Source organism: Cnephaeus nilssonii (assembly GCF_951640355.1).
Source record: "Cnephaeus nilssonii genome assembly, chromosome: X".
Lineage (NCBI taxonomy): Eukaryota > Metazoa > Chordata > Mammalia > Chiroptera > Vespertilionidae > Cnephaeus > Cnephaeus nilssonii.
This window is the reverse complement of record NC_137071.1, coordinates 1,295,264-1,321,544: the sequence shown is the minus strand read 5'-3', so window position 1 is coordinate 1,321,544 and position 26,281 is coordinate 1,295,264. Positions and strand designations below refer to the sequence as shown.

Sequence of the window (26,281 nt, the reverse complement as noted above, 5' to 3'; positions counted from 1 at the left end):
TACTTTTAAGTTTCTTAACCTCAGCACTCTTGATATTTGGGGCCGGCTGAGTCTTTACTGTGAGGGCTGTCCTTGGCAGTGGAGGATGCTTGGCAGCATCCCTGGCTTCCACCCACTGGATGCCAGTTGTACCACTTTTCCCACCCTATGCCCTCCCCATTATGACAACCAAAATGTCCCCAGACATTACCCAATGTCCCCTGGGAGGCAGAACACTTGGGCTCAATACCACTGCTCTAGTTTGATACTGCACAGCCCTGGGTTCTGTATCATTTAACTGATGTTCTAAAGAGCATTGCTGCCCTAGCCCAGTGGTCGGCAAACTCCTTAGTCAACAGAGCCAAATATCAACAGTACAACGATTGAAATTTCTTTGGAGAGCCAAATTTTTTAAACTTCTTCTAACGCCACTTCTTCAAAATAGACTCTCCCAGGCTGTGGTATTTTGTGGAAGAGCCACACTCAAGGGGCCAAAGAGCTGCATGTGGCTCACGAGCCAAAGTTTGCCGACCACGGCCCTAGCCGGTTTGTCTCAGTGGATAGAGCGTCAGCCTATGGACTGAAGGGTCCCGGGTTCGATTCTGGTCAAGGGCACATACCTTGGTTATAGGCTCCTCCTGGCCCGGGCCCTGGTCAGGGCTTGTACAGGAGGCAGCCAATCAATGTGTTTCTCTCACATAGATGTTCCTCTCTGTCTTTCACTTTCTCTTCCACTCTCTCTAAAAATCAGTGGGAAAATATCCTCGGGTGAGGATTAAAAAAAGAAAAAGTAGAAAAAAAGAGCATTGCCTACATCCCCACATACTCTGGGCTTCTGTTTGCACATTTGAGCCCAGGTTTGCATGGAGTGGTAGAGGGAAGGGGCCACATGGGTAGGGTGTGCACACATCTCGATTTTCATAGGATAATCATGTTTTTGTCTGTTGCCCGGATGTAATTATTAAGTAGCACTACTCTAAAGAGTGTCCATGTAGGGGTCAAGATTATGCAGCTTCCGAGCAATGTGGCCACTTTGGCTCTCAAGAATGGGTACGTTTTAAGGGCTCCTAAAACCTCAAAAGGCATTTCTCCTCTGCAGGGGTCTCTGAATCCTTCCTGTCCAATTTTAGAAGCCTGGAAGTTTAACCACTTCATGCCCATATGGCCTACAGACTGAATTTTTGGCAAATTCTGGGTTTTTGTTGTTGTTTTTTCCCCAAAATATATATTTTTATTGATTTCAGAGAGGAAGGGAGAGGGAGAGAGAGAGATAGAAACATCAATGATGAGAGAGAATCATTGATTGGCTCCCTCCTGCACACCCGCTACTGGGGATTGAGCCCACAAAGGCAACCTGGGCACGTGCCCTGAGTAGAATCAAACTGGTGACCTCCTGGTTCCTGGGCCACCGCTCAACTGCTGAGCCACACCTGGCTGGGCACAAATTCAGTTTTTGACCAAGTAGGCAAAGTGAACTCAGACAACAAGGAAAAGAACAGTGCTCTTAAAAGAATGTTCTTTTTTCAGTAGAAACAGAGTTTAAAGTTCTAAGTAAGAAGGAGTCGCTCCTGAGTTTATAATGGCTTTTATATTGGTTTTTACAATCACACTATTACCGGGATCAGGCTTCCTGCTTGAAAAAGTGCTTTGCAATAAATACTTCAGACAGAAGAGAACAACTTTATAACAGACTGGGCTACAATAGAAGGGAGTTGAAGAAATCAGAGGTGGTTTTAAAAGCAATCTTCCCTTTGGTCTTAAGAATAAGGAAAAAAAAATGTTTTTCTTCTTCAATAAATCCTGTCACATGTAGAAAAGACTACTTGTTAAAGCCTTGAGTGGACATTTGGATTGTGTAGTTCCTGGCGTGTACCTTTGCAAATAAAACACACACAAAAAATCTCCAGGTAGTAATACGCACCCCAGTGTGCAATGAGAACCAGCCTCCCACCTGTAAATATGAAGGCTAGATTTTCAGCCCATAATGAATGCAAAGTAATTATTTGAGACCACTCCATGGAAAAGTCAGCATTCATTTGGTGAACTGCACCTCAGTACCAGCTGCTGTTAGATTTTTAAAGTAATACAAATTCATGGAAACTATTTGAGGTGTTGGATAAAAATCTCTCTTCTTCCCCATACTTTTCTTTTTTGTCAGCCTCGTAGAGCCTTTATCTTCGCTTTACCTCAGATAAAACCCTCGAGGTCAAACTCTGGAGAGCCAAAGTTGCAGCTCTCTGACAGAAAAAATGAAGCCAGGCAGATGGCTTTACTCACAACACATTCCTTCTTCCAATCTCTCTATCTCCACACTGTGATGTTTTCTCCCTGAGCACATCTGGCATCAAAATTGGAATGGATTTTGTCTCTAGCACTTGAGTGAAGGTTGTCTTTTTATCTTCAATTGGATTTCAGTAGACTTTATTTGTTAATCCTCACCCGAGGATATTTTGCCATTGATTTTCAAGGAGAGTGGAAGAGAGAAGGAAAGACAGAGAAACATTGATGTGAGAGAAACGCATCGAATCGAACCCAGGACCAAAGGAATCGAACCTGGGACCCTTTAGTTCGCAGGCTGGCACTCTATCCTTGAGCCCAAACCAGCTGGGACAATTTTAGTAGACTTTTTAGGTATTTCCTGGATCTTGTTGATCTTCCATATTGGCTGTGAACAATGAGTTGGCAAATATGCCATATTTCCCTGTGGTTCTCAGTCCAGTAACCTCCCATTGGAAAAATCAACTCCAAAAACGGTCTTAACCCAAAATATAGCCCTGTGCAAACTAAGGGAAACTGACTATAGAAAATATGCTGGAAGTATCTGTTTTAAAATTGTTGAATTGAGGTGTACTTTGGAAAGTCTAATTCATACTTTCAAATTATATACAATACTATCTTAGTGTTTGAGGAGGGGTTAAGCGTGGCTGTATACTATGGTAAGGGGCAGCAACCAGGAGATGTGAGCCCCTTTACCCTGCTTTGTAAGGGAACATTCTATGATCACCTGAGTCTCAGCTGAATGGAACAGACTGAGATCTCAGAGGGGAAGGGAGTGACAGGGACAGGAAGAAATTAATCAAAGAACATATATGCTTACTAGAGGGCTGGTACACGGATTCGTGCACCAGTGGGGTCCCTCGGCCTGGCCTGCACCCTCTCACAATCCAGGACCCCTTGGGGGATGTTGGAGGCCCGGTGCATGGATTCAGCCTGATCCCTGCAGGCCAGGCCGAGGGACCCCACAGGTGCATGAATCCATGCACTGGGCCTCTAGTATGCATATAAGACCTTTGGTTAATCTCTTCCCACCCTCCCCCTCCCCCCTTCCCTCTGAGATTCATCAGTCTGTTCCATGTTTCCATACCTATGTGTTGAGCGTCTGCCCCATGGTGGTCAGTGCGTGTCATAGCTACTGTCGAACAGTCAAAAGATCACTTAGGCTTTTATATATAGACATGCATAGCCCATGGACACACACAATAGGGTGATGAAGGCCTGGGGTCAGTTGGTTGATGGGTGGAGGAGGGAAAATGGGGGGGTGGGGGACATCTATAATACTGTCAGCAATAAAAAAAGAATGATAGGAGCAAACAACTGGGAAATCCATCTCATTTTAGTGTTCTGAAAGACTAAAAAGTGCCCTGAAGAGCATACTTTGGAGTTGCCTAGGTTTAGAGTATTGGTATTACAGAACTGTATGCCTATTAACCTTTTGCACTCGGATGTCGAGTGTGACTCGACACGGTTAGCATTAGAATAAAGGAATCGAGAAAACAAGCGAGTGCAAAGGGTTAAGAGGATACCCATCCCTGCCCTTGTCCACAGACCCCAAAGTTGCCTTTCTTTAACTGTCTTCCTGAAGAAAAAATGTGCTATCATTTTGCCCAAAGAAGGATGTTCTTCACCATCTTTAACATAAACATTATCACCAAAAGAGCTATTTGGGGGGCACCAATTACACACGAGGAGCTTAATTTTAAGTGTGTGGACACTGTGAAAGATGGAATATGTCTTCTCCAACAAAAAGCATATGACCAAGGGGAGGAAACAGGACAGAAACCGAGGAAAAGCACAAAAAGATAAAAGAGCACGTGCTAAGTGTTCAATGATGATGTGTGCTTTGGCTAAAAATAAAATGAAAGGCTACAATTTCAATAAAGACATAGAAGGAATAAAAATACATTAAAATAGGATGGGAGTTTTCTTTTACCCATTAAGAATTACACGCTGACTTCTAGTATAGAACTGAAATAAGAGTGTCATATACATGGTAGGGGGAATTTTTCTTCCATATAAAACAAGTGAAAGTATTGGGCTAGTATAGCAGTTCAACAGTCCTAAGTGTCCCAGGTTCTCTCTGTTTTGCTATTCTTAGTGCTAGCTTTCATATTCTAGGCTGTCTCATGATCACAGGATGGCTGCTTAAATCCAGCCGTCATGCCCATATCTCTGACAGAAAGAATAAGGAGGAAGGGAACTCAGGTGGTCATCCTTGTTGAGACATAATTCTTTTTAAAAAAATCTATTTTTATTGATTTTAGAGAGAAAGGGAGAGGGAGAGGAAGAGGGAGGGGAGGGGAGGGAGGGAGGGAGGGAGGGAGAGAGAGAGAGAGAGAGAGAGAGAGAGAGAGAAACATCAATGGTGAAAGAGAATAATTGATTGGCTGCCTCCTGCACGCCTCCTACTGCAGATTGAGCCCACAACCAGTGCATGTGCCCTTGACCGGAATCGAACCTGGGACCCTAAGTTCATCAAAAGGCATATACCAGAATCTTCCTACCAGCACTATTTATTGATAACACAGGCTGGTAAAATGTCTTCTAATAGTAGAAAAGAAAGGCAGTCGTGTTTTATTCATACAATGGAATACTTCTCAGTAATGAAGGTAAAGCTCTACTACATGCTATAACATGTGATAGTGATGGAAGAAGCCAGACAGACAAAGACTGTCCGCCGCCGGCTTCTATCGATCTAAAGTTCTGAAAAAGACAAAACACATCTCTGGTGTTGGTGGTTAGGCTAGTGCAGTGGTCGGCAAACTCATGAGTCCACAGAGCCAAATATCAACAGGACAACGATGGACATTTCTTTGGAGAGCCACATTTTTTAAACTTAAACTTCTTCTAATGCCACTTGTTCAACATAGACTCGCCCAGGCCGTGGTATTTTGTGGAAGAGCCACACTCAAGGGGCCAAAGAGCCGCATGTGGCTCGCGAGCCGCAGTTTGCCGACCACTGGAGCCGTTACTTTTAGGGGCTAAAGATTGCGAGGAGGTTTTCCTTGTTCTGGGCAGTCATTATACGGGGCTGTTCACTTGGGCAAATGCACTGAGTTGTATAGTATTTCAATGAGGAGTTCCCCCCCCCCCATTAAAGAGAAGGAAACACAGCAGAGCTGTTCTCAGCCAGTCTTCTATTGAAATGTTTTTCTTGTAAGACAGCCGCACTAGGCTACACAACAAGCCTGGCCCTTTGTTTGAGTCTGTGTTTGTGTTCTAGTCTCAGTAACCAATGCAATACATTTGCTGTTTCCAGCTTGGCTCGGTGGCCGGTGTGGCCATCCTGGTGGTCCAGCCCCAGTGTCCCCAGGGAGGAGAAGAAGGCTGTATCTAAGCTGCAGTGGATTAACCACTGAGCAGACCTGTGCCCCTGGGCTTTCTGGCTGCAAAGCGGAGGCTGCAAGGTCAGCGACTGTGGATCCTGAAAAGGCAATGTGGAAGGAAGTTGGTGTCTTTTTCATTTCTGTTTAGTGTTAGCTTTGTGAAGTTGTAAAGAGGTGCTGGAGGCCGGGGGAGCCGTTTGTGTGCCGTGTCGTCTGCCTCAATTGCACTCTTGAATTCTGGCTGGCTGCCCAGTCTTATGTGGGAGGCTGGCTAAGATGTGCGTACTCTAAAACATCAATTTTACATTTTAAGAAGGGTTAAAGTTTTAGTCTGCAAAGCCAGGAATTGAGGCAGGTTTTAAATGAGAAGGTCAGAAAAAGTAGCCAGGTCTTTTTTTAAAAATAATTTTTTATTGATTTCAGAGAGGAAGGGAGAAGGAGAGAGAGATAGAAACATCAATGATGAGAGAGAATCATTGATCGGCCACCTCCTACACGCCCCACACTGGGGATCGAGCCTGCAACCTGAGTACATGCCCTGACTAGGAATCCAACCGTGACCTCCTGGTTCATAGGTCAACGCTCAACCACTGAGCCACACCGGCCAGGCCAGTAGCCAGGTCTTTTTAAAGAATCTCCCAATTTCTTGGCTAATACATTGAGTTAAATTTGCTCCTTCACATGGATGCAAAGGAGGAGCTATAAAAGAAAGAATAATATTAAATGCTAAAAATGGATAAAAAGAATGTACTAATCCAAGTATTACAGTAACTGATGGCCATACTTTAAAAAAGGCACTGCTGAAAACTAAATTTGGATCATTGAACATTTGTAAATAAATCTAAATATTCAATCCAAAAGTTCTGGTACATACGTAAGATGGACTTCTTTCATATTTCCATCATTATCCAAAATCTATAATTTAAAACTGTGACATCATTTTTATGTATCTGAGACTCTAGACTATATATATATATGTGTGTGTTGTGTATGTGTGTGTGTGTGTGTATGAAAATATATAACCACATATGTCTATATATGTGTGTACCAGTATATATATATATATGTTTATATATAGTGACATTCATAAGATTTTAAAAAATGATCATCCTCCCAAAGAAAGAAAAAACAACTGGCAAGTGATGAGAAGGAAACACAGCTGACTGTTTATGAGAATCTCAGCTACCATGTCTGGTAACTCCTCAAAAAACAATTTTTTTGGGGAAAAAAAATCCAAATATGAGTTTAGGAGAAACCACAGAAAATGGCGTGGCTCGCATTTTTGTGGAAAGCAAGATCCGGCAGTAGAAGGCGAAGTGATACCCATCCAGCTACTTGGGCTCCAGTGAGTGGGTACTCCGCTTCGCAGGGGGCTCTTCCTTAGGGCAATAACTTCCCTGTTCCCTCCCTTTTCTTCTAAAAAAATTTTTTGTATCGATTTCAGAGAGAGGAAGGGAGAGGAAGAGAGAGAGAAACGTCAATGATGAGAGAGAATCATGGATCGGCTGCCTCCTGCACACCTTCACATTGGGGATGGATCCCGCAACCCAGGCATGTGCCCTGACCGGGAATTGAACCATGACCTCTTGGTTCACGGGTCGATGCTCAACCACTGAGTCACACCAGCTGGGTCCCTTTTCTTCTTAGCAGCCCTAGGAGGAGAGTGGAGTGGGGCGGGGGGGACTGGGGCCATTAGAACAAGGGTGCCATTGCCAAGCTCTTGTAGGCATAAGTTAACCGGGCTTCTTGCTTTCGGGTTTAAAGTATTTGGAGAACATTGTCTTAGGCGAAGCAAGGTATTCTGCGCCTTGGTGCCCCCTTAGTGTCAAACCACCAGAGAGTTCGGTCTCAGGGCCTGCTAACAGTTGAGGAGGGGTGAATGTGCAAAGATGGAGCTCACAGTTTTCACAGGACTTTGAGTGGCGTCTGCTTATTTCATGAGAAACCAGAGTGGACAGTCCTGCCTCCTAAACCCTGTGTAGACTGATGTGCCCTTGAGAAGCTCCTGTTCTGTGAGCCACGTTGACCTGTCAGCCATGCTGGATTGCCTTGCAGAAGGCCCTGGAACATGCTTATCCTATCACCTGAAATGTCAGCCTTGAGATTGGACGGCATCTCTGTGATTTCCTGCGGACTTGCCTTTCATAGAGGAGTGATTTATTCTTTCCTAAGGGCAAGAATTATGATTTTAAAAGGTTTTGCTCTTCAGTACCACATTATCGTGCTCTGATGATAACCGTGAGGCACCTGCGACATTCAACAACTGGGCATGGGAGTCAAGACTGGGCATAAGGCGAGGATTCTTTTGGCTAAATCACCAGGTTACCTCAAGCAGCAGTCACTGCCATTGCAGTGGATTCCAGTTCAGGTTCTTTCTAGACGTGCTGGTGCTATACCCTCCAATGCTGACTGTTCTCATCTCCTGCAATCATATTTAATAGCAGCATTCAACAGACATTTCTCCAGTGCTTGCTGTATGGGCCCAGGCTCTGGGGGTAAAAGATGTGTATGACAGCCCCTGTCTTTGAAGAGGACAGTGTTTCAGGAGGAAACAGACAAGATAAATGCCCTCACAGAGGTCTGACCGGAAGGCTCACACATCCTTTTGATGTGGAGGGGGTCTATAGGGTCCAGCAAATCCAGAGAGGCTAGTGGGAGTCACACAGGCAAAGAAAACATGGACGGGGTGGGGAAGGGGTGGGGAAGGGAGGTGATGGATGTGATGGGGGAAGAAGGATGTTACAGACGGAGGGAGTTTACCCCTTGAAAACACAAACTCACATTCGATTTGTGGCCTAGAATGTCAAAGGCCATCTCCCCTGCCAAGAAGCCAGGAAGGTGGTGGATGGCTGCATCTTGGAATGTTCAGAATGTGAGGAGGATGCTCGAAGCATCGTGCTAGTTGTAGAAAATGGGTTGGATTTCGGAACACCTTCCAGAATACCGACTAGTCTGAACATTTTGTATTCACATATATTTGTCCATACAGCCTAGTCACAGCCTAGTGGAAAGTTTATGCTATAAAAATAAATGAACCGTTAGCAGTTCAAGTTCACTTCCTCTGAGTGGCCTAGAGTTTTGAAGATAAGATAAACTTCTCAGACTCCAAGGGCCAAATATAGCTATAGATGCTTTAGAATCTTCTATTTTTCTGGTGTCAGGGCACATGGTATGGTGTGGTACAAAAGTGACTGTGGTGCAGATGGGTGCAAACCCAGTCAAGTCTGGAGCGAGGGATACCAAGGAACAGCATGTGTCTGGAGAGCAGGATTAAACCTGCAAGGTGAAGGCACAGGGAAAGCTTTTTATTCGATGAAACTTAGAAAACAGTGAGGGGAAAAGACTTTGAACAAGTGCTTTGAGAATAAATACAAACACGACAAGGCAGTGTTTGCTTTGGTTCTGATCATATTGCTCCGGAAGAAATGCGGGGGGGTGCGCCTTCTACAGACCGAAGGAGTCCCACGTGGATTTCCCCGCGACTGCCAGAAATAACATAAACGTGGCTCTGAAAGCTCCGATGTGTGGAGTAGCAGAGTCCAATTTGGGTTCTGGTTTATCTGTCTGCTTCAACGCCATAAATGCAACTAAATAATTGAGATGTTAATAGAAACGACTCTATGGACGATATAGTTTTCCTTTGGACTTGGAAAACTCCAAGAGGGAGAAGATGTAAACCAAAAGTAGACAAAATCAAACGAAATCAAGTGCTGTTTTAGTTTTCTAAATCGGGGTCAGCGAATATTTTCTGTAAAAGACCAGCTATATCAGGCTGTTGAAAGTAGCCATAAACAGCCCCAGCTGGTGTGGCTCAGTGGATAGAGCATCGGCCTGTGGACTGAAGGGTCCAGGGTTCCATTCCAGTCAAGGGCACATGCCCAGGTTGTGGGCTCCATCCCCAGTGGGGGGCGTGCAGGAGGCAGCCGATCCATGATTCTCTCTCATCATTGGTGTTTCTATTTCTCCTTCTTCCTTCCTCAAATCAATAAAAATATATTTTTAAAAATTTCTTTAAAAAGAAAGTAGCCATCAACAAATCCATAGTGGGGCTCCAACAAGACTTTATCTGTGAATGCCAAAATGTGAATTTCATATCATTTGCGCTTGTCATGAAACATCCTTCTTCTTCGGATTTTTCTTTCAACCGTTTAGAAATGGAGAGACCATTCTTACGGATCCCTGTGCCAGATCTGAGAAAAACATCTCCCCGCGTGTGTTCCTTTAGAGTAGACAAAACAAAAAACATTGGAGTGCAACGTGTTTTTTTCCCCCCAGGTTTCTGTAAATTACTGAAATGGTGATTTTTCACCCTTGGTATTTCCCTGGACTCGTCTATAATGCTGTAACACTTACGTGCCCCTGTAACACTTCGAACATCAATCACCACTGCGCTTATTAATCGCTCACCCTGAACTGAAATGCTGGGGACAGACGTCAGAGGAAAAGAAAATATTAGCAATAGAAAGCGGTACAGAAGCTCCTCTATTTATGGAATTTCAACTTGTGCACTTTCGAAGACACAAACAAAACCATGTCTGCAGTCACGCCCTCTGGCCCACTCCTCGCCACCCAAGTATGTTAAGAGGTTCTGGGGGCTTTTTGTCTCTGCCTACCCCCCCCCCCGGCCTTGTTCCCCAGTGCACCTAATATTTACTGTCTTTCTGCTCGCTGCAGAGGACTTTTGCCATTAACTCCATCTTGTATGATATCCTCAGAGGAAATGGGAGAAAAAGGTGCTAGTAAGAACTTGCAGAAGGAAGTCAAAGAAAAACCCAAAGTTTTTCCAAGTTGAAATCAGTCAGAAAAATTGTTGCAAGTCCTTTGGCAGGAAGAACCATTTTGAGGACAAAAACCTATTCGTGCAACTGAAGAGAAGTTCTGTACCTGTGTGATAATGAACAGTAAGCATTAGCCAGGCCGGCGTGGCTCAGTGGTTGAGCGTAGACCTCTGAACCAGGAGATCATGGTTCGATTTCCAGTCAGGGCACAGGCCCGGGTTTATGGCTTGAACTGCAGTGTGGGATGTGCAGGAGGCAGACGATCCAATGATTCTCATCATTGATGTTTCTCTCTTTCCATCCTTTCCTCTGTGAAATCAATAAAAATATTTTTTAGAAAAATAAATAGTAAGCATTACTAGAGAGCATATAGAGGCCAGGCATTCTTCTAACTGCCACACACACACACACACACACACACACACACACACACTTCATTCTCACAACAAAGATGATCAGCAAATGATGTCATAGGATGATTGATAAAGCAGAGAAAATTTTACTGTGTGGCTGGGGGTTGGCCTCTTAGACCTAACTGTGATAATCCAGGGGGAGGGCGGAGTCCAGTGAGTCAAGTCACCCAGTCAGACATGGTTCCATGAGTTTGCAGCTTTTGGAACCTGCCCAATCTTGTAAGTGGCTAGTCCTAGCCGGTTTGGCTCAGTGGATAGAGTGTCAGCCTGCGGACTGTAGGGTCCTGGGTTCGATTCCTGTCAAGGGCACATGCCCGGGTTGTGGGCTTGATCCTCAGTAGGGGGTGTGCAGGAGGCAGCCAATCCATAATTCTCTCTCATCATTGATGTTTCTATCTCTCTCTCCCTCTCCCTTCCTCTCTGAAATAAAAAATATGTATTTTTTTAAAAAGTGAAGTAAGTGGCTAAATGACAATTGGTGAGGCTAACGCTATGAGAGGGTTTACTACTTCAGAAGGTCGTCAGTATATGAAGTGAAACAGGTCTAATGTGGATAGAGATGCCGTGTGAAGCCTTTATCAGCCAGGAAGGGAATAACCTGGGGTGAGATGTATTGGATGATCGGCTCACACCTGGCCTTACTGGAAATCCATCTGGGGGCTGCAAGTGTCCATACTGTTCAGGATCTGACACAAGAGCAGAGCCACCAAGAGCCTTTAGGGGTGAACAGGGTTTTCAACCCAAACGTGCAGTGAACACTTGCTATTGGTGCCCTGCCCAGAATATCTCAGACCTTCTACCGGTTCTGTCTGCCTGTCCCATCCCCCAGCTTCTGTGTGGTTTCCTTCTAATGACCAACATCTGTGCCCCTCAGAGGACATCCCGGGGGGTTCTCCAGCAGCTTCCCTGTACCCACAAAGTGCAAGAAGTGCCTGCGAGTTGGCATCACCCTGGGACAGCCCACCGCCCTTGACGGGCAGGTGTGAGAAGATTAAAGCTCAGTCCTCTTTCCTTGAGGTGGAACAGCTCCAAGATGGAATTTACACTCCAGAGCCCCCCTCAGGATCTGGCCAAGACTGGACTTAGCCAGAAACCACACCGTTACTTGGCTTTCTCCCCTTTCCTACCCTGTTCAGTTTATCCCTTACCAGTTTCTCCTGGCAACATGTCTTTAACCTTTTGCACTCGGATGTCGAGTGTGACTCGACACGGTTAGCATCGGTAGCAGCTCGTATGTCGAGCCACACTCGACACTTAGTTTCACCACGGGGGGGGGGGGGGGCGATTTTTGTCTATTTTCTCTGTATCTTTTCTTGTTTTCATTAGCATGAAAGGACAAGTAAAATGTAAATGCCGTCTCAACCGATGCCACCACCTAAGCTTCACCAATGGCATCTTCAAAGGCTATTTGTTTCTAAGACACATCAGTCACGTGAAAAAGGTTAGACCAGTACACTAACTTCCAGGGGTAGATTATTATCCACTAACTTAGAGCAACGTTTAGATGGAAAGCTCCATATAATCACACCTCACCCTAACAAAAAAAACACAAAGATTGTGTTATTTGTTCTAACAGAAAAATCAAAGGAGGAAGAAGAGAGACGATTTATATTTGTGAAACATGTGAATGTAAACCAGGTCTTCATGTGGGTGAATGTTTCAAAAAATATCACACCATGAAAAATTATAGAGATGAAAATTGCTCTTTGAATGTATCAATAATTTGAAATATAAAAAAATCCAAATAAATAAGTTTGTATGAAAAGAAACTCCAGTTTTTTATTCTACTGCTGCGCTTTGTAAAATCTGGGGTATTTAAAAAATTAAACCCCGAGTAGAATAAAGGAATCGAGAAAAAAAGCAAGCGAGTGCAAAGGGTTAATAAATCGCTTGCACATGAATCCTTATCTTAGTGTCTGCTTCTTGGTAACTCGACCTAAGGCAAGAAGCAACTCTATTATTAAGAGACAAATAGCACAAGGCCTTGCCTTCAGCCAGCATTGAAAGAATGAATGAAAGAATGGCCTGAATGAGTTACTAGAAGCCAGTCGTTAGCCTTGAGTCACTCATGTTATAATCAGGGAAACAGGAAAGGGATAAAACAGGAAAGCGGTAAAACATTGACTATGACACGTTAGAGTTGCAGGTCTTATAGTGAAACTTCCTTACAGTGCATCCGGGCCAACTGATGGTCATCCGGGCTCAACTTAGCCCACGTACGCCATAAGCATCTGTAGACACAAGCAACGCACCTTCCCCACACGCCACATGCGTCTATTAAAAACATGTTTTCCCTAAGTGGCAGCCCTGACCAACTTTAAAATCATTTTTCGTGAGAATATTTTCAATATCTGAAAATATTCAAGAATACCTGAATTGTGAGTAATGTATTTATTTTTATAATATTCATTGCAAATTGATTTTTTAAAATTAAATTCAAAATATCGTGGCGTGTGGGGATGGTTTCTGTTTTGGAGGCATGGTAGTTAACTGGTTAAATATTTCCAGGAAGAGGAAATCACCACCTCCCTGGATAGCTGCCTTTCTTCTCTTGCTCCTTCCTTCCTTCCTTCCTTCCTTCCTTCCTTCCTTCCTTCCTTCCTTCCTTCCTTCCTTCCTTCCTTCCTTTCTTCCTTCCTCCCTCCCTCCCTCCCTCTCTCTCTCTCTCCCTCCCTCAGTTAATGGACAATTTGGTTGTTTCCATCTTTTGACTATCATAAATAATGCTGCTATCAACATTTGTGTACAAGTTTTTGTGTGGACATGTTTTAATTTCTTGTCATTGTATTCCTAGGAGTGGAATTGCCAGGTCAACTGTAGAAAGTTCTTTCATTTGTTGAGTCAAAATCTGAGTCTTCATAACTTTCACTCTTGGTCCTTATCCAGCTTCTGGAGATAACTGACAAAGCTTTCCTCTCTTACACATGACATCCCTTCAAATTGTTCATCGTTGTCTCTATGTCCTTGCTCCACATTTACAGATGGAATTTTCTTTGTTTTCCCCATGATTTCATTGTAGAAACGGGACGTATAGAAATGCAATCCGATAGCCTTGAAGTCCTCACATCATCTACTGCGATGTACACAGCAGCTCTCTTTGTTCCAGATCTCAGACTTGCCCATCAACAGCAGGGAACCAGTGGCCGGTAGCTTCCTTTTGCCAGGAAGGGAGACAAAGAATTATTTTATAGATGGGGAAGGTTTTTCAATAGACTCTGAAGGGATTCTCCCCTTCGCGAAATCGAAAAGGACTAATAATTTGTGTAATTTAAGCACCTTGGTCATTTCTTGACAGGTTAATGTGAGAAAAGGAATTCTATGGTTTTGGAAAATAAAGTTTAATGGAGACCAGTTATCCTGAGAGCTTTGAAAGGGGTCACGTGCAGCGGTATTCTTTCTCCACCTCAGTCCTGGAGGCAGTGGGGAGAAAACCGCCCACCACAGGAGAATGTCGCAGGTCCCTTAGCAGCCTCTGGGTTGTGGTGACCTGGGACGAATGTTATTTTCATTTCTTCTTCGATAGCTACAAATGGGTCCAATTCTTGCTTCTTAGTCATAAACGTAGGGATAGTTTTCATCTTTTTTATGGTGGCGTTTATTTGTTTATTTATTATTCAATTTATTGGTTTACAAAACCATACAGGTTTCAAGTGTGCTGCTCATTAAATCATCATCTGCACACTGCATTGTGCACCCACCACCCCAAGCAAGGTCATTTTCCACCCCTTTGCCCACCTCCATGTACCCCCACCCTATGTCTATGTGTTTTATACACACACACACACACACACACACACACACACACACACACGAATGTTATAATCAGAGAAGCAGGAAAGGGATAAAACATTGACTATGACATTTTAGAGATGCTTAATACCTTCACCTTCGTCATCTAGCCCCCCCCCCCAACTCCCCTTCCCTCTGACAGCTGTCAGTCTGTCCCAAGTACCCATACCTCTGTTTCTATTTTGTACATCAGTTTATTTTGTTCATTAGATTCCACAAGTAAGTGAGATTATATGGTAATTGTCTTTCTCTGACTGGCTTATTTCACTTAGCATAATAATCTTCAGGTCCATCCTTGCTGTTGCAAAAGGTGAGATTTTCCTTTTTTTTTCTTTCCTTTTTTTACAGCCGGGTAGAATTCCATTGTGTAAATATACCACAGCTTTTTTACCCACTCATTTACTGATGGCCACTTGGCCTGTTTCCAAATCTTGGCTATTGTAAATAACACTGAAATGAGCATAGCGGTGGTTATATTCTTTTGAATTAGTGATTTGGGTTTCTTCAGATATATTCCCAGAAATGGGATCACTGGGTCAAATGGCAGTTCCATATTTAATTTTTTGAGGAAACTCCATGCTGTTTTCCACAGTGGCTGCACCAGTCTGCATTCCCACCAGCAGTGCACGAGGATTCCCTTTTCTCCGCATCCTCATCAGCACTTTCTGTTCATTGATTTATTAATGATAGCCATTCTGTTAGGTGTGAAGTGATATCTCATCGTGGTTTTAATTTTGGCCATCTGTATGGCCTCTTTGGAAAAGTGTCTATTCAGGTCCTTGGCCCATTTTTTCATTGAAATGTTGGTTTTTTTGGTGTTGAGTTGTATGAGTTCTTTGTAAATTTTGGATATTAACCCGTTATTGAATGTATCATTGACAAATATGTTCTCCCATTCAATGAGTTCCCTTTTCATTTTGGTAATGGTTTCTTTTGCTGTGAAAAAGCCTTTTAGTTTGATGTAGTCCCATTTGTTTATTTTTTATTTTGTTTCTCTTGCCTGCAGAGATCTACCTGGAAAAATATTGCTATGAGAAATGTCTGAGATTTTCTGCCTATGTATTCTTCTAAGATTTTTATGGTTTCATGACTTACATTTAAGTCCTTTATCCATTTTGAGTTTATTCTTGTGTATGGTGTAAGCTGGTGGTCTAGTTTCATTTTTTGCATGTACCTGTCCAATTTTCCCAGCACCATTTATTAGAAAGACTGTCTTTACTCCTTTTTCAAATATTAGTTGAGTTAGGGATGGATTCTGACATTGTCTCACGCTATCTGCATGACCTTGAACGAGTCACTCAACCGTTCTAAGCATCAGTTTCTGCATTTTAGTCTCACCACGTCAATGGCTCTGTGTTACACATTATATCAAGGGATCTTGCTAAAAATGTTAACTGTGAGTTGATGCTACAAGAGGCCCTGTCTCAGTATGTTTGGGTGTGGGAGCCCCTTTCATGTCCCGTGTGGTTCAGGGTTCCGGGTTCTGAAGAAGGCCGCACGCAAAATGAAGAGAGGCTAGAAAAGAGTTAATTTGGGTAGATGGGGGGCCAGGCGGGAGTCCACCTCTAAGGGGAGGACTACTACTGCTCTGGCCTTGCCATCCCTTTTATTGGGGTTCTGAGATACACCCATATCCTTTAGGCAGGAAATTCCAATAATAGACAATCAGCAAGAATTTACATATGATTAACAGGTGGAGGTTGCATTAACTACCAATGTCTCAACTAAACAATGAGTGATTAGCTCCGACCATTCAGAGCAGTTAAGGTTGACCAGCCATCCGGATTCCCTTTTCACATTTCTCTATTAGTGACAATGATCGGTTTCCGGCATTTGGGTCCTCACAATCTATTTTTAAAAATCTCACCCCAGCTGAAACCGGTTTGGCTCAGTGGATAGAGCGTCGGCCTGGGGACTGAAAGGTCCCAGGTTCGATTCCGGTTAAGGGCATGTACCTTGGTTGCGGGCACATCCCCAGTAGGGGGTGTGCAGGAGGAGGCATCTCTCATCGATGTTTCTAACTCTCTCTCCCTTCCTCTCTGTAAAAAAATCAATAAAATATATTAAACAAAAATCTCACCCCAAGTGATACTGATGTACATGGTCCTGAAGACCATACATTCAGACACTGATATTAGCCATTTCTTTCTGGTCTGTTTTCTTCTTGCGTTTGATTGCTTTGTTATTCCTCACCCGAGGATATTTTTTTCCATTGATTTTCAGAGAGAGTGGAAGGGAGGGGGAGAAACACGCAGAGAGAAACATTGTTGTGAGAGAGATACAGCGATTGGTTGCCCATTAACACCCCGACTGGAGCTGGGTATTGAGCCTGCAACCGAGGTATGTGCCCTTGACTGGAATCAAACCCTCAACCCTTCAGTCCTTGGGCCAATGCTCTAACCACTGAGCAAACTGACTGAGGCTGGTCTGTTTTCTTCTTGTCCTATCTTCTGCTGAAAGGGAGAAGACATCTTATAATCTCTCCAGGTAATATATTTCCATATGTGCTACATGTATGCACATGAACAAAATGGCAATCAAATTTGAAATAATGAAAACCTCCTAGTCTGATGCTTAGATTCTAATGTATCAGAATTATTTTGATCGGAGCAATTTTATATGTAAAGCGGGGTTTCTCAATCGTAGCACTATTGCCATTTGGGGCCAGATCTTTGTTCTGTATGTGTGTGTTGTGAGGTGGTGGAATTGGCTTGTTCATTGTGGGGTGTTTAGTACCATCCCTGGCCTCCGCCCACTAAATACCAGTAGCACTACTGCCCACCCCCCAAGTTGTGACAATTAAAAATATCTTCATTCCTTTTTATGTTCTTGAAGGTATTTCATTTAAATCTTTTCCTTCCATTGAACTGTTACCATTGCCTTTTTCTGTTGAGCCTCTGAAAAAGTGCTAATTTTAGGCTTGTATTTCTATGTGAACAGAATGTTCAAAGTACTAGATCACCTTACAAGTTATTTCAGATATTGACAGCGTTTAAGTTTCTTGTGCTTAGAGTAGAAAATTGGTAGGTTAAAAAACACCTGCAGACGAAAATTACAAGAAAGATTCCCTTTCATTTGAATTGGCTCTTCTAATGCTACATCCTGAGATATGTAGAGGAAATGGAAATCTGTATAACAGGAAATGAAAACAGACCATGTACTTGGTTGGGTTTGATTTTATTTATTTTTAAATTTTATTTTATTGTTTAAAGTATTACAAATAGTAGTACATATATCTCCCTTTTTTCCCCATTGACCTTCCCCCAGCCTCCCCTACCCCCGGCACATTTGCTTTTATTTTGGAATGCTTATAAACCTTCTTTTCACCTGAATAAGTCAAGGAAATAGGTTTGCATTAGGTTGTTTTTTTAACCTGTAAAATACCTCACATGGTTGCTTTTACATATCAAAGGAAAAGATACATGTGAAAGTACCTGAGAGCAAGCACAGAGTATGCGCCAAATAAATTTTAGCTTTGATTAAAAAAAAATATTTTCAAATCTTGCCAAATGTGCCCTGAGGGACAAAATTGCACCTGGCTGAGAGCTATTTTCATAAAGCGTGGTCCCAATGAAAAAGAATCAAGAAATAAGAAATTGGGTTTGGAGCCGTTTTCTTTGGTTGGCTCACGTTGCACAGCAAGGCGAAGGCGGCCCCGTTACATTGCTGGTGTTCAACTTTTCTGTACCCAGCATGCCTTGTGATCTGAAACTCTGGCTCCTTCTCTCTATTCGGTGGATTAATGAGACACAGACAGGTTAAGTGACTTGGCATGCGAAGGACACTCTGTTTCATTCTCCTCATTTTATTACACTTCTGACAACAAATTCTTAACTTTTGCCTTGAATGTTCTGTTCCCTCGAAAAATGAAATCATAATCACAAAATAGATTAATTGGAGGAGGGGGCAACGTCACATCTAAACTTGTTTTGGAAGTTTCGGACTCCGGAGTAATGCCAGGTGTTAGCATCATTCATAAGACTGCCGAGCCTTTGAAAACAGTAGTTGGCGTTGGGTGACTAGCCAAGTGCCCCAAAGGACTCCATAGCTTCTAGTCTAGATCACACAGATGGCCAGTTTTTACCCGTTAGCCGTTTGACATGTTGTTGGCTGCAGGAGGTCCCAGAGCCCAGCTCTGCTCTTCTGCTCTGGGGAAATTGATCCTTGTTTTCTTAGGTGGTGTAGGACTCACTCCACTGAAAGAAAAATTGTTGTTGTGTGAGATGTTCTACTAAGTGAGAACTAGTAAAGCATGAATTTCTTATGTCTATGAAGGGTTTCTCAAAATTGGCACTTGACATTTGGGGCAGGATAGTATGGAGAATCCTACCTAATAAATAGACAAATATGCAAATTGACCGCACCTTCGCTACGCCCAAACCACGCCCACCAGCCCAGCCACGCCCACCGACCAATCAGGACAAGTATGCAAATTACCCCAACAAATATGGTGGCTAATTTGCATATCAAGACAGCGTAGAAAGAAGCCAAGAGCTGCAGAAGGGAGCAAAGCTGCAGAGAAGCAAGCAAGCCGGGGGGAGGAGAAGGGAGGAGCGGAGGCGGGGCGGGGTAGAGTGCAGCAGGAAACCCTATTGCAGGATTTTTCCTGCAACGGGAACGCTAGTAATACAATAATGAATAATAATACTACATGAAGAAACTGTGTTTCACGTACTCACAACTGTAAACCTACTTTTGCCACACCTTGTATAACTTCTTACTATTCTTGGTAGTAGTGATTAAGGCTGAGGGCTATATTAGAGGCGATACCAGTGCATTTTTTTTTCTTTCCTCACTGTTCTATGTCACAACACCCCCCAGGGTACCATTCTTGGGACCCCCAGGAGTTCATTCCCTGGTCTTTGGACCAAGTCTGTCTTCAGAATGGGAGTTGTCTCTTTATAACTTAGCTGGAAGATGGAATGAAAGCTTCATTCTTCCTTGGATTTCTCCCATCTCCATATCCCCATTAGGGTTAATGTGAAAGGGAGCAAAATGGCAGTCCCTTTAGTGGCAATTCCTTTATGTTTACTGGCGGGTTGCTAAGATCCCGCCCCCCACAGTGTGCTGAGTCTCTGTCTAATAAAAGGTCCTCCCTCAAACGCATAAACATAGTGTTCCCAATGCTTCTACCTGTACGTGTGGATGGGTCAGCAATGGCATTTCCAATTCCTAGCAGGCCTGGCTGGTCCTCCTTCACTTCTCAGGGACGTGATTTTGGACAAGGAAGACCTTAGGCTCCTTCCCCATCTCTCCTTCCTGATCCTGGTGTTTGATTTCCTGCATTTTATCTTGCAGCCCCATGAGAAAACCTCGAAGAGAGAGAGACAACTCTAAACTATGTTCAGCCTTTATATAAACTATGCTCAGTCTATTTATACTGTAGTGTAAATAAAGATTCTAATTGGTACAATCAGTTTGGAAAACCGTTGGGGGCATTAGCCAGTGAAGTTGAAGCTCTGCCTGCCTATGACCCAGCAATTCTATTTCCAGGTTTGTGCCCTGTAAAAATGCACACACATGTGCGCGAGGAGATGTGTGTAATGATGTTTGAGCAGCGTGGTTTCCAGTAGCTCCAAACTGGAAAGGACACAGATGTTTCTCAGCACTTGGAAAGATAAATAGTGCTAAACACATACAATGGACTACGAGACAGCAGTGGGAATGAACCAACTACAGCTACATAGAACAACACGGAAGGACCTTAAAAACACGCTGTTGAGTAAAAGAAGCCAGATGTAATAAAAACATGCTCACGATTCATTTTCAGAAAGTTAGAAGACAGGCAGCATTAAGCTCTAAGATTTATGGATGCAGAACTTCCTAAAAGCGGTGCTTCTCAGTCAGGGGAGATCCTGCCCCTGCCCCTGCCCCCAGGGGACATTTTGGGTTGCCCTAGCTGGGGGAGGGGATAAAACTCGCATCACAGGTGGATGCCAGGGGCGTTGCTGAACATCCTAGGATGCTAGGACAACAAAGAATTATTGGCTCAATCCCAAAACTTCAAGCCGTAAAAGCAAAAATAAACAAGTGGGACACATAAAACTAAAAACTTTTCTGCACAGCAAAAGACACAATCATTAAAATGCAAAGGCAATCTACAGAACTGGAAAAATATTTGCAAATCAAATATATAATAAGGGGTTAATATGCAAAAAACATAAAGAACTCATACAACTCAATAGCACATAGAAAAAATTAATTAAGATGTTGTTGTTGTTGTTAATCCTCCCCTGAGGATATTTTTCCATTGGTTTGCAGAGAGAGTGGGAAAGACAGAGAGAAACATCGATGTGAGAGACGCACATCCATTGGTTGACTCCTGCAGGATCCCCAACCAGGGCTGGGGCTGGGGAGGAGGCTGCAACCCAGGGACCCTTTGATCCGTAGGCCAACGCTCTATCCACTGAGCCAAACCAACTGGGGCAAATGGTTTAAGATTTAACAGACCTCTTAGAGTTCTGCACAGCCTAGGTCCCTTCTCGAGTCTTGAACGAATGCAATGAGAACTAGAGAGGCGCACGATTCACGCAGAGGTGAATTTAACAGCCTTGCAGCATGCACTGATCATTTCTTAAATGTGTTGTCCTATCTCCCCAAACCTTTCAAACACCGAAAAAACAGCTCCATGGCACTTGAACATGTAACTCCAACTTAGCAATGACGATCTAGCAAGAAATTACGCTAGCAGGCGGAGTCATTTCTAAAATGTAAATACAGCAGGTCCCCGGGTAATGTTGTTTTGTACATTGTCGTTTCATTTTGTCCTAACGTTGATGAGAAAACAAAAAATGGATTCCCGCTGGGACCAGTCTGCGTGCAGTTTGCAGTCTCCCCACATCTGTGTGGGTTTTCTCTGGGGACCCCGGTTTCCTCCCACATCCCAAAGATGTGCCTGTGAGGTGAACGGTCTTGCCTACCCTGTCCCAGTCTTTGTGGGTGCAGGTGAGGGTGTGAGTGGCCCTGGGACAGAAGGGTGACCTGTCCAGGGTGGGTCCCACCTGGCGCCTGAGCTGCAGGGAGAGGTTCCAGCCATCTCAACCTTGAACTGGAATCTGCAGGTTGGAAAAGCATTCTTTTACTTGTTTTTATTATTAAAGATAGATAGATAGATAGATAGATAGATAGATAGATAGATTTCAGAGAGGAAGGGAGAGGGAGAGAGAGAGAAGCATCAATGATGAGAGAATCATTGACCAGGCTGCCTCCTGCCCGCCCCACACTGGGGATGGAGCCTGCAACCCGGGCATGTGCCCTGACCGGGAATCGATCCCTGACCTCCTGGTTCCTAGGTCAACACTCAACCCCTGAGCCATGCCAGCTGTGCACCCATTCCTTTAGATTGTTTCAGTTTTTGTGATCCTGCCTGGAGATATTATGAACATTCCTGCACACGGAAGGCCATTGGCCCGTTTTTTCTATCTTATCTCGGAGTGAAATTGTTGGGTCAGAGGATAGGCATGATAAGATCAGCTTCAGTGGATATAAGCTTCGTTTTCTAGCAGTTTTCATCATGGGATTGCCTAGTAGATTCTTCAGACACCCGCACCCCTGGCTCCACATGCCCAGTGCTCTTGACATTCATGCAGCCACTTGATCTAAAATATTCTAATCCCGGGGGTGGTCGGTCCAACCAAATGATAAGCGCTCCGGGGGCCATGTCCTATTTTCCCACCCACCCTACTGCCACTTGGGGTTTTCAGTACAGTGGGAACCTCAAAAATGGACACGAGCCACTCACAGATCCATCTTCCACATGTGAGTTACCCCTTCCTGGCTGGGATTGGTTGATTTCACTGGGTCTGATTGTCCACTCTGGCTGAAACTCTGCCTTGTCTGGACTCAGCTGGTAGGGGGCGCAGAAATTACAGCGGCTCAGTGGTTCAGCATCCACCTATGAACCAGGAGGTCACAGTTGGATTCCCTGTCAGGGCACATGCTGGGATTACAGCCTCCATCCCCAATAGAGGGTGTCTCAGAGGCAGCCAATCCATGATGCTCTCTCATCATTGATGTTTCTCTCTCTCTCCCCCTCTCCCTTCCTCTCCGAAATGAATAAAAATATATTTTAAAAAAGAAAGTTCAAGCTCCCATGAGGGGCCTGCAGAGCAGAGGCCAGTTTTAGGCGGTGCTGGGAGCCTCAGGGCGTGCTGACAACGATTTGGTTGACCCAGCAGCATTTGCAAATGCCTGTTTCTTCTGTGTCCAAAGCCTTGCCGCGTCCTTTCCCGCTTTGCTCCTAAGGACTAAGACACAGAGAGCAGCGCTAGGAGGGCACCACCCCCTTGGATCCAGCCTGGCACCAGCGCCAGTCCTCCTGTTCCCCACACTTTCCGGGACTCCCTTTCCAGCGTGCTCCCCAGACATGCCCAGGTCCTGCAAGCCTTCCGGGGACTCGCTTTGCGCAAAGTGTGCGGCCGCCGCCCTCTAGCCAGGCCTCCCTGCCGGGATCAGTCCCCACCCCCCCCACCCCCCACACCCCCCTGGGCAGCGTTCCTGGCTCCTTTCCCGCTGCCCCCTCCCAGGGTTCCCAGGGTGGCCCAGACTTTCCCAAAGAGAGCTTTCCAAAGGCGAAACCCCGCCCTCCCTGGGGCGCGTTCCCAAGTTAGTGAAAGTCTTTCTTGGCGACCCTCTTGCCCTCTTGCTGGGGTTTCGGCTCCGTCGGGGGGGGGGGGGGCGGTGGCAGGAGGTAGGAGTGCCCGCTGCCCTGCCACCTGTCGTGGGCGCGCTAGGTCGCTGTCGCCTTCAACAGCTGGTGGCAGCAGCCGCAACAGTGGCCCGCCGGGCGCGGAAGGACTAAACGCCCGCCCATCGACACTGACTCGGCTGCTCCCTCCTCCCCCCCTTACCCGCCCCGTCCTCCTCCTCCCTCCTCCTCTCCTCCAACTCCTCCTCCTCCTCCAACTTCTCCTCCCTCTCCTCCTCCTCCTCCTCCTCCTCCCGCCGCTCCTCCTCCTCCTGCCCATTCGCAGGGCGCCTCCCTGTCCCCAGCTCCGCGGTGGGACGCGGGTGCCCTGGGCACTTGGCACGGCGCTCGGGCCGGGCCGGGAGCAGCGCTCGCGTCCGGGGTCTGCCCGGGATGGCGGTGAAATAAGGGGACCTCAGAGAGGCGTCGTGACCCCAGGCTGTGCCGGGGACCCCCCCCCCCCGATCTTCCCCGCTAGCGACATGGGGGACCCGGCGTACCGCGAGAAACCGCAGCTGCACTACGCGGTGAGTGTCCCGGCGCGGACGGGCGACAGGAGGCGCCCCTGGGCCGGCCTGGGAGGGACAGCTGGTCTTTGGGGGGATCCGCGGCTCCCCAGAGGTCCTGGGTGGTACGGTGAGTTGAGTGGAGGGTGCTGCGTGCGTCGTGCCCCCCAGTGCCCGCTGCCCCTTAGAAGGGGAGCCCCCACCCTGGAGCCCGGGGTGTGGGAGTTGAACCTGGCTCCCGCCTCCGGGCCTGGGCTGAGAAACGGGGCTCCGGGGGCCGGGCCCAGGTTTCCCGCTCAGCCTGGAGTCAGACGTGCTGCGGGGACGGGATGGAGCGGGACGGAAGGCAGGGACCCCGGGCGATCCCAGCGTGTGGCCAGAGGACTCGCGGGGAAATGTGCGTCGGGGTGCAGCGCTTTGCTCCGTGGAAAGAGGGGGCACGTTTCCCGCTGAATCCGGAGCGGGGCGGAATGTCGCACCTTCTCTGATCCATGCACGAGGAGCCAGGGGTCTCCTGTCAGCGGCCTCTGTTCTCCCGGTCCCCTCGGATATTCCATAACTATTTCCTGGGGACCTACTGTGTGCCACGCACTGGGGTGGCGCAGGACGTGACCAGACAACAAGCGCAGGGGGGTTGTTTCCTTTAAGAAAGGAGTCAGGATTTCAAGGTTGATGACGGCTCCAGATTCTAGACTGAGTTTATGTTTGGGAGAGAGAAGAAGGCAGAGAAGAAAGGGGGTTCTGAGGACTGAGCACGGAGGGGTCTGGATGCGCCTCCAGGAGCGCATTGCCTTTCCCGTTGTAGGATGTGCCGCCGGGAGGTGGGCACTGCCCTTGTTCTGTCGTCTGCTACTTGACTGAGTTTTCCTTGACGTGATTGTCGCTGTTGAGGTTGGTTGCCCATGCTGAATGCCAGCCTTCAGAATGGGAGAGAAGCATGCTGAGAGTTAAGACAAGAATCTCTAATACGCATATGTAAAACTTTAGACAATTTAAAAAAAAGAATCGTTAATAGTTATAATAAAGCAGCTATGGGTCTGAAATTCATGTCCTCCAAAATGCACTCTCCACATAAAAAGACATTTTTTTCAAGAAAGGAGTCAAACTGGACAGGAGTGCTGGGGGCCGAGGTCCTGGAGAGGCCCCAGCAGGTGCCTGGGGCTGCTGGGGGGGGGGAAGGCGGGGGGGGGGGGGGGTCCTGGGCTCACTGGGAGTGTCTGCCGCTTCCCTTTGCTGGGCTGGAAAAAAGAGGGTCTGAACTAGACAATTGTTAAGGTCCCTTACCTGGTGAGCGATTTAGGAACCTATGATGGTTCTTTCTGTCGTTTTGCCAGTTACTTGTCTTGAAATGGCAAGCGAGACGCTAGTAAGTTCCTAATGCTTGTTCATTTTCTGGAGACAATAGGGGCCTCGTCTTTTGCCTCTTAATGTGGCATTAAGGGTAACCCGTTTCCGGCAGAGGTTTCTCTGCACAGAAGGATCTAGAGTCTGTGCTCCTTCCTCCCAATTAGCATCTCACCCTGCCACCTTTTCCAGATGTTGAGTTGTGAGTCGGTGCCCTTTAATTTGTAAGGTCTCTGCCCCATTGATAAGGAAAGGGAGGAAAGGTGAGAACTGACTCCTTCATTGAAACAAGTCCAATTGGTCTGCGCAGTCTATGAATGATTCTTGCCTCAGTCGTGCACATAAATCCAATGCCTCCCTCAGCTGTCTTATTCTCCTAAAAGCGTTAACTTAGAGACACGCGGACGCTGATGCCTCCTCTTACGCTCTGAAGGTTTGCTGATGAAATAGCCCTTCATTCTAGCGCAGATCACCACATGCAGATTTTCGGCGTTAAGACGGTAAAAAGGAAGATTGCAGAGGGAATGTGTGGGCTGCCAGGCTACGGAAAATCACCTGGTCCCCTGAACTTCCTTGTACATCCTTTAGAACGATAAAGCAGCAGCCTTCGGCTGCTCAGTGTCACTCACAAGCCAAGAGAATGTTCCTTATTAAGTGTGACCCGTTGCTTTTCATATTAACATAACCCTGCGGGGCTTAATGTCTATTCTAACGCTACACTCTTCTACGCTACTCCCACATTGGTTTAGGTTATTTCAAAAGCTGGTGTTGCATTTTAGCACAAATATTCCACTTACTTTGCTCAACAAGGTTTCGCTCCTGGGGTCTTGGAGGCTTTATTTTATTTTGTTTTATTTTATTTTATCTGCGTCGTCCCGGGAAAGAATTCCCCTCCGTGAGTCGCTAGTACCTCTTTTTGCTCTGAAATATAATCTGGGAGGCAAGTATGTATGTTTTCTTCCTTCAGAGCTTTTTTCATTTGTTCAAGATGAGACAGCATGTAAGAAATCAATGGCCCTAGCCAGTTTGGCTCAGTGGATAGAGCGTCAGCCTGTGGACTGAAGGGTCCCGGGTTCGATTCTGGTCAAGGGCACATGCCGGGGATGCAGGCTCGATCCCCAGTAGGGGGCGTGCAGGAGGCAGCCAATCAATGATTCTCTTTCATCATTGATGTTTCTATCTC

The 26,281-nt window shown here is 45.7% G+C and overlaps 1 protein-coding gene across 2 annotated transcripts in view; it reads left to right on the top strand.

The window, feature by feature from the left end:
* The window catches only part of ARHGAP6 (Rho GTPase activating protein 6), a 506,928-nt gene that overhangs the window by 185,674 nt on the left and 294,973 nt on the right, over positions 1–26,281 (top strand). The window contains exon 1 of one of the 2 annotated variants that reach the window (XM_079764314.1): positions 23,538–23,775. The exons of the other annotated variant lie outside the window; for it this stretch is intronic. Within the exon in view, the coding sequence (XP_079620440.1) occupies positions 23,731–23,775 (45 nt within the window). The 5' untranslated portion in view covers positions 23,538–23,730. Of the gene's footprint in view, positions 1–23,537; positions 23,776–26,281 lie in introns of those variants that run through there. 2 annotated transcript variants of the gene reach the window in all.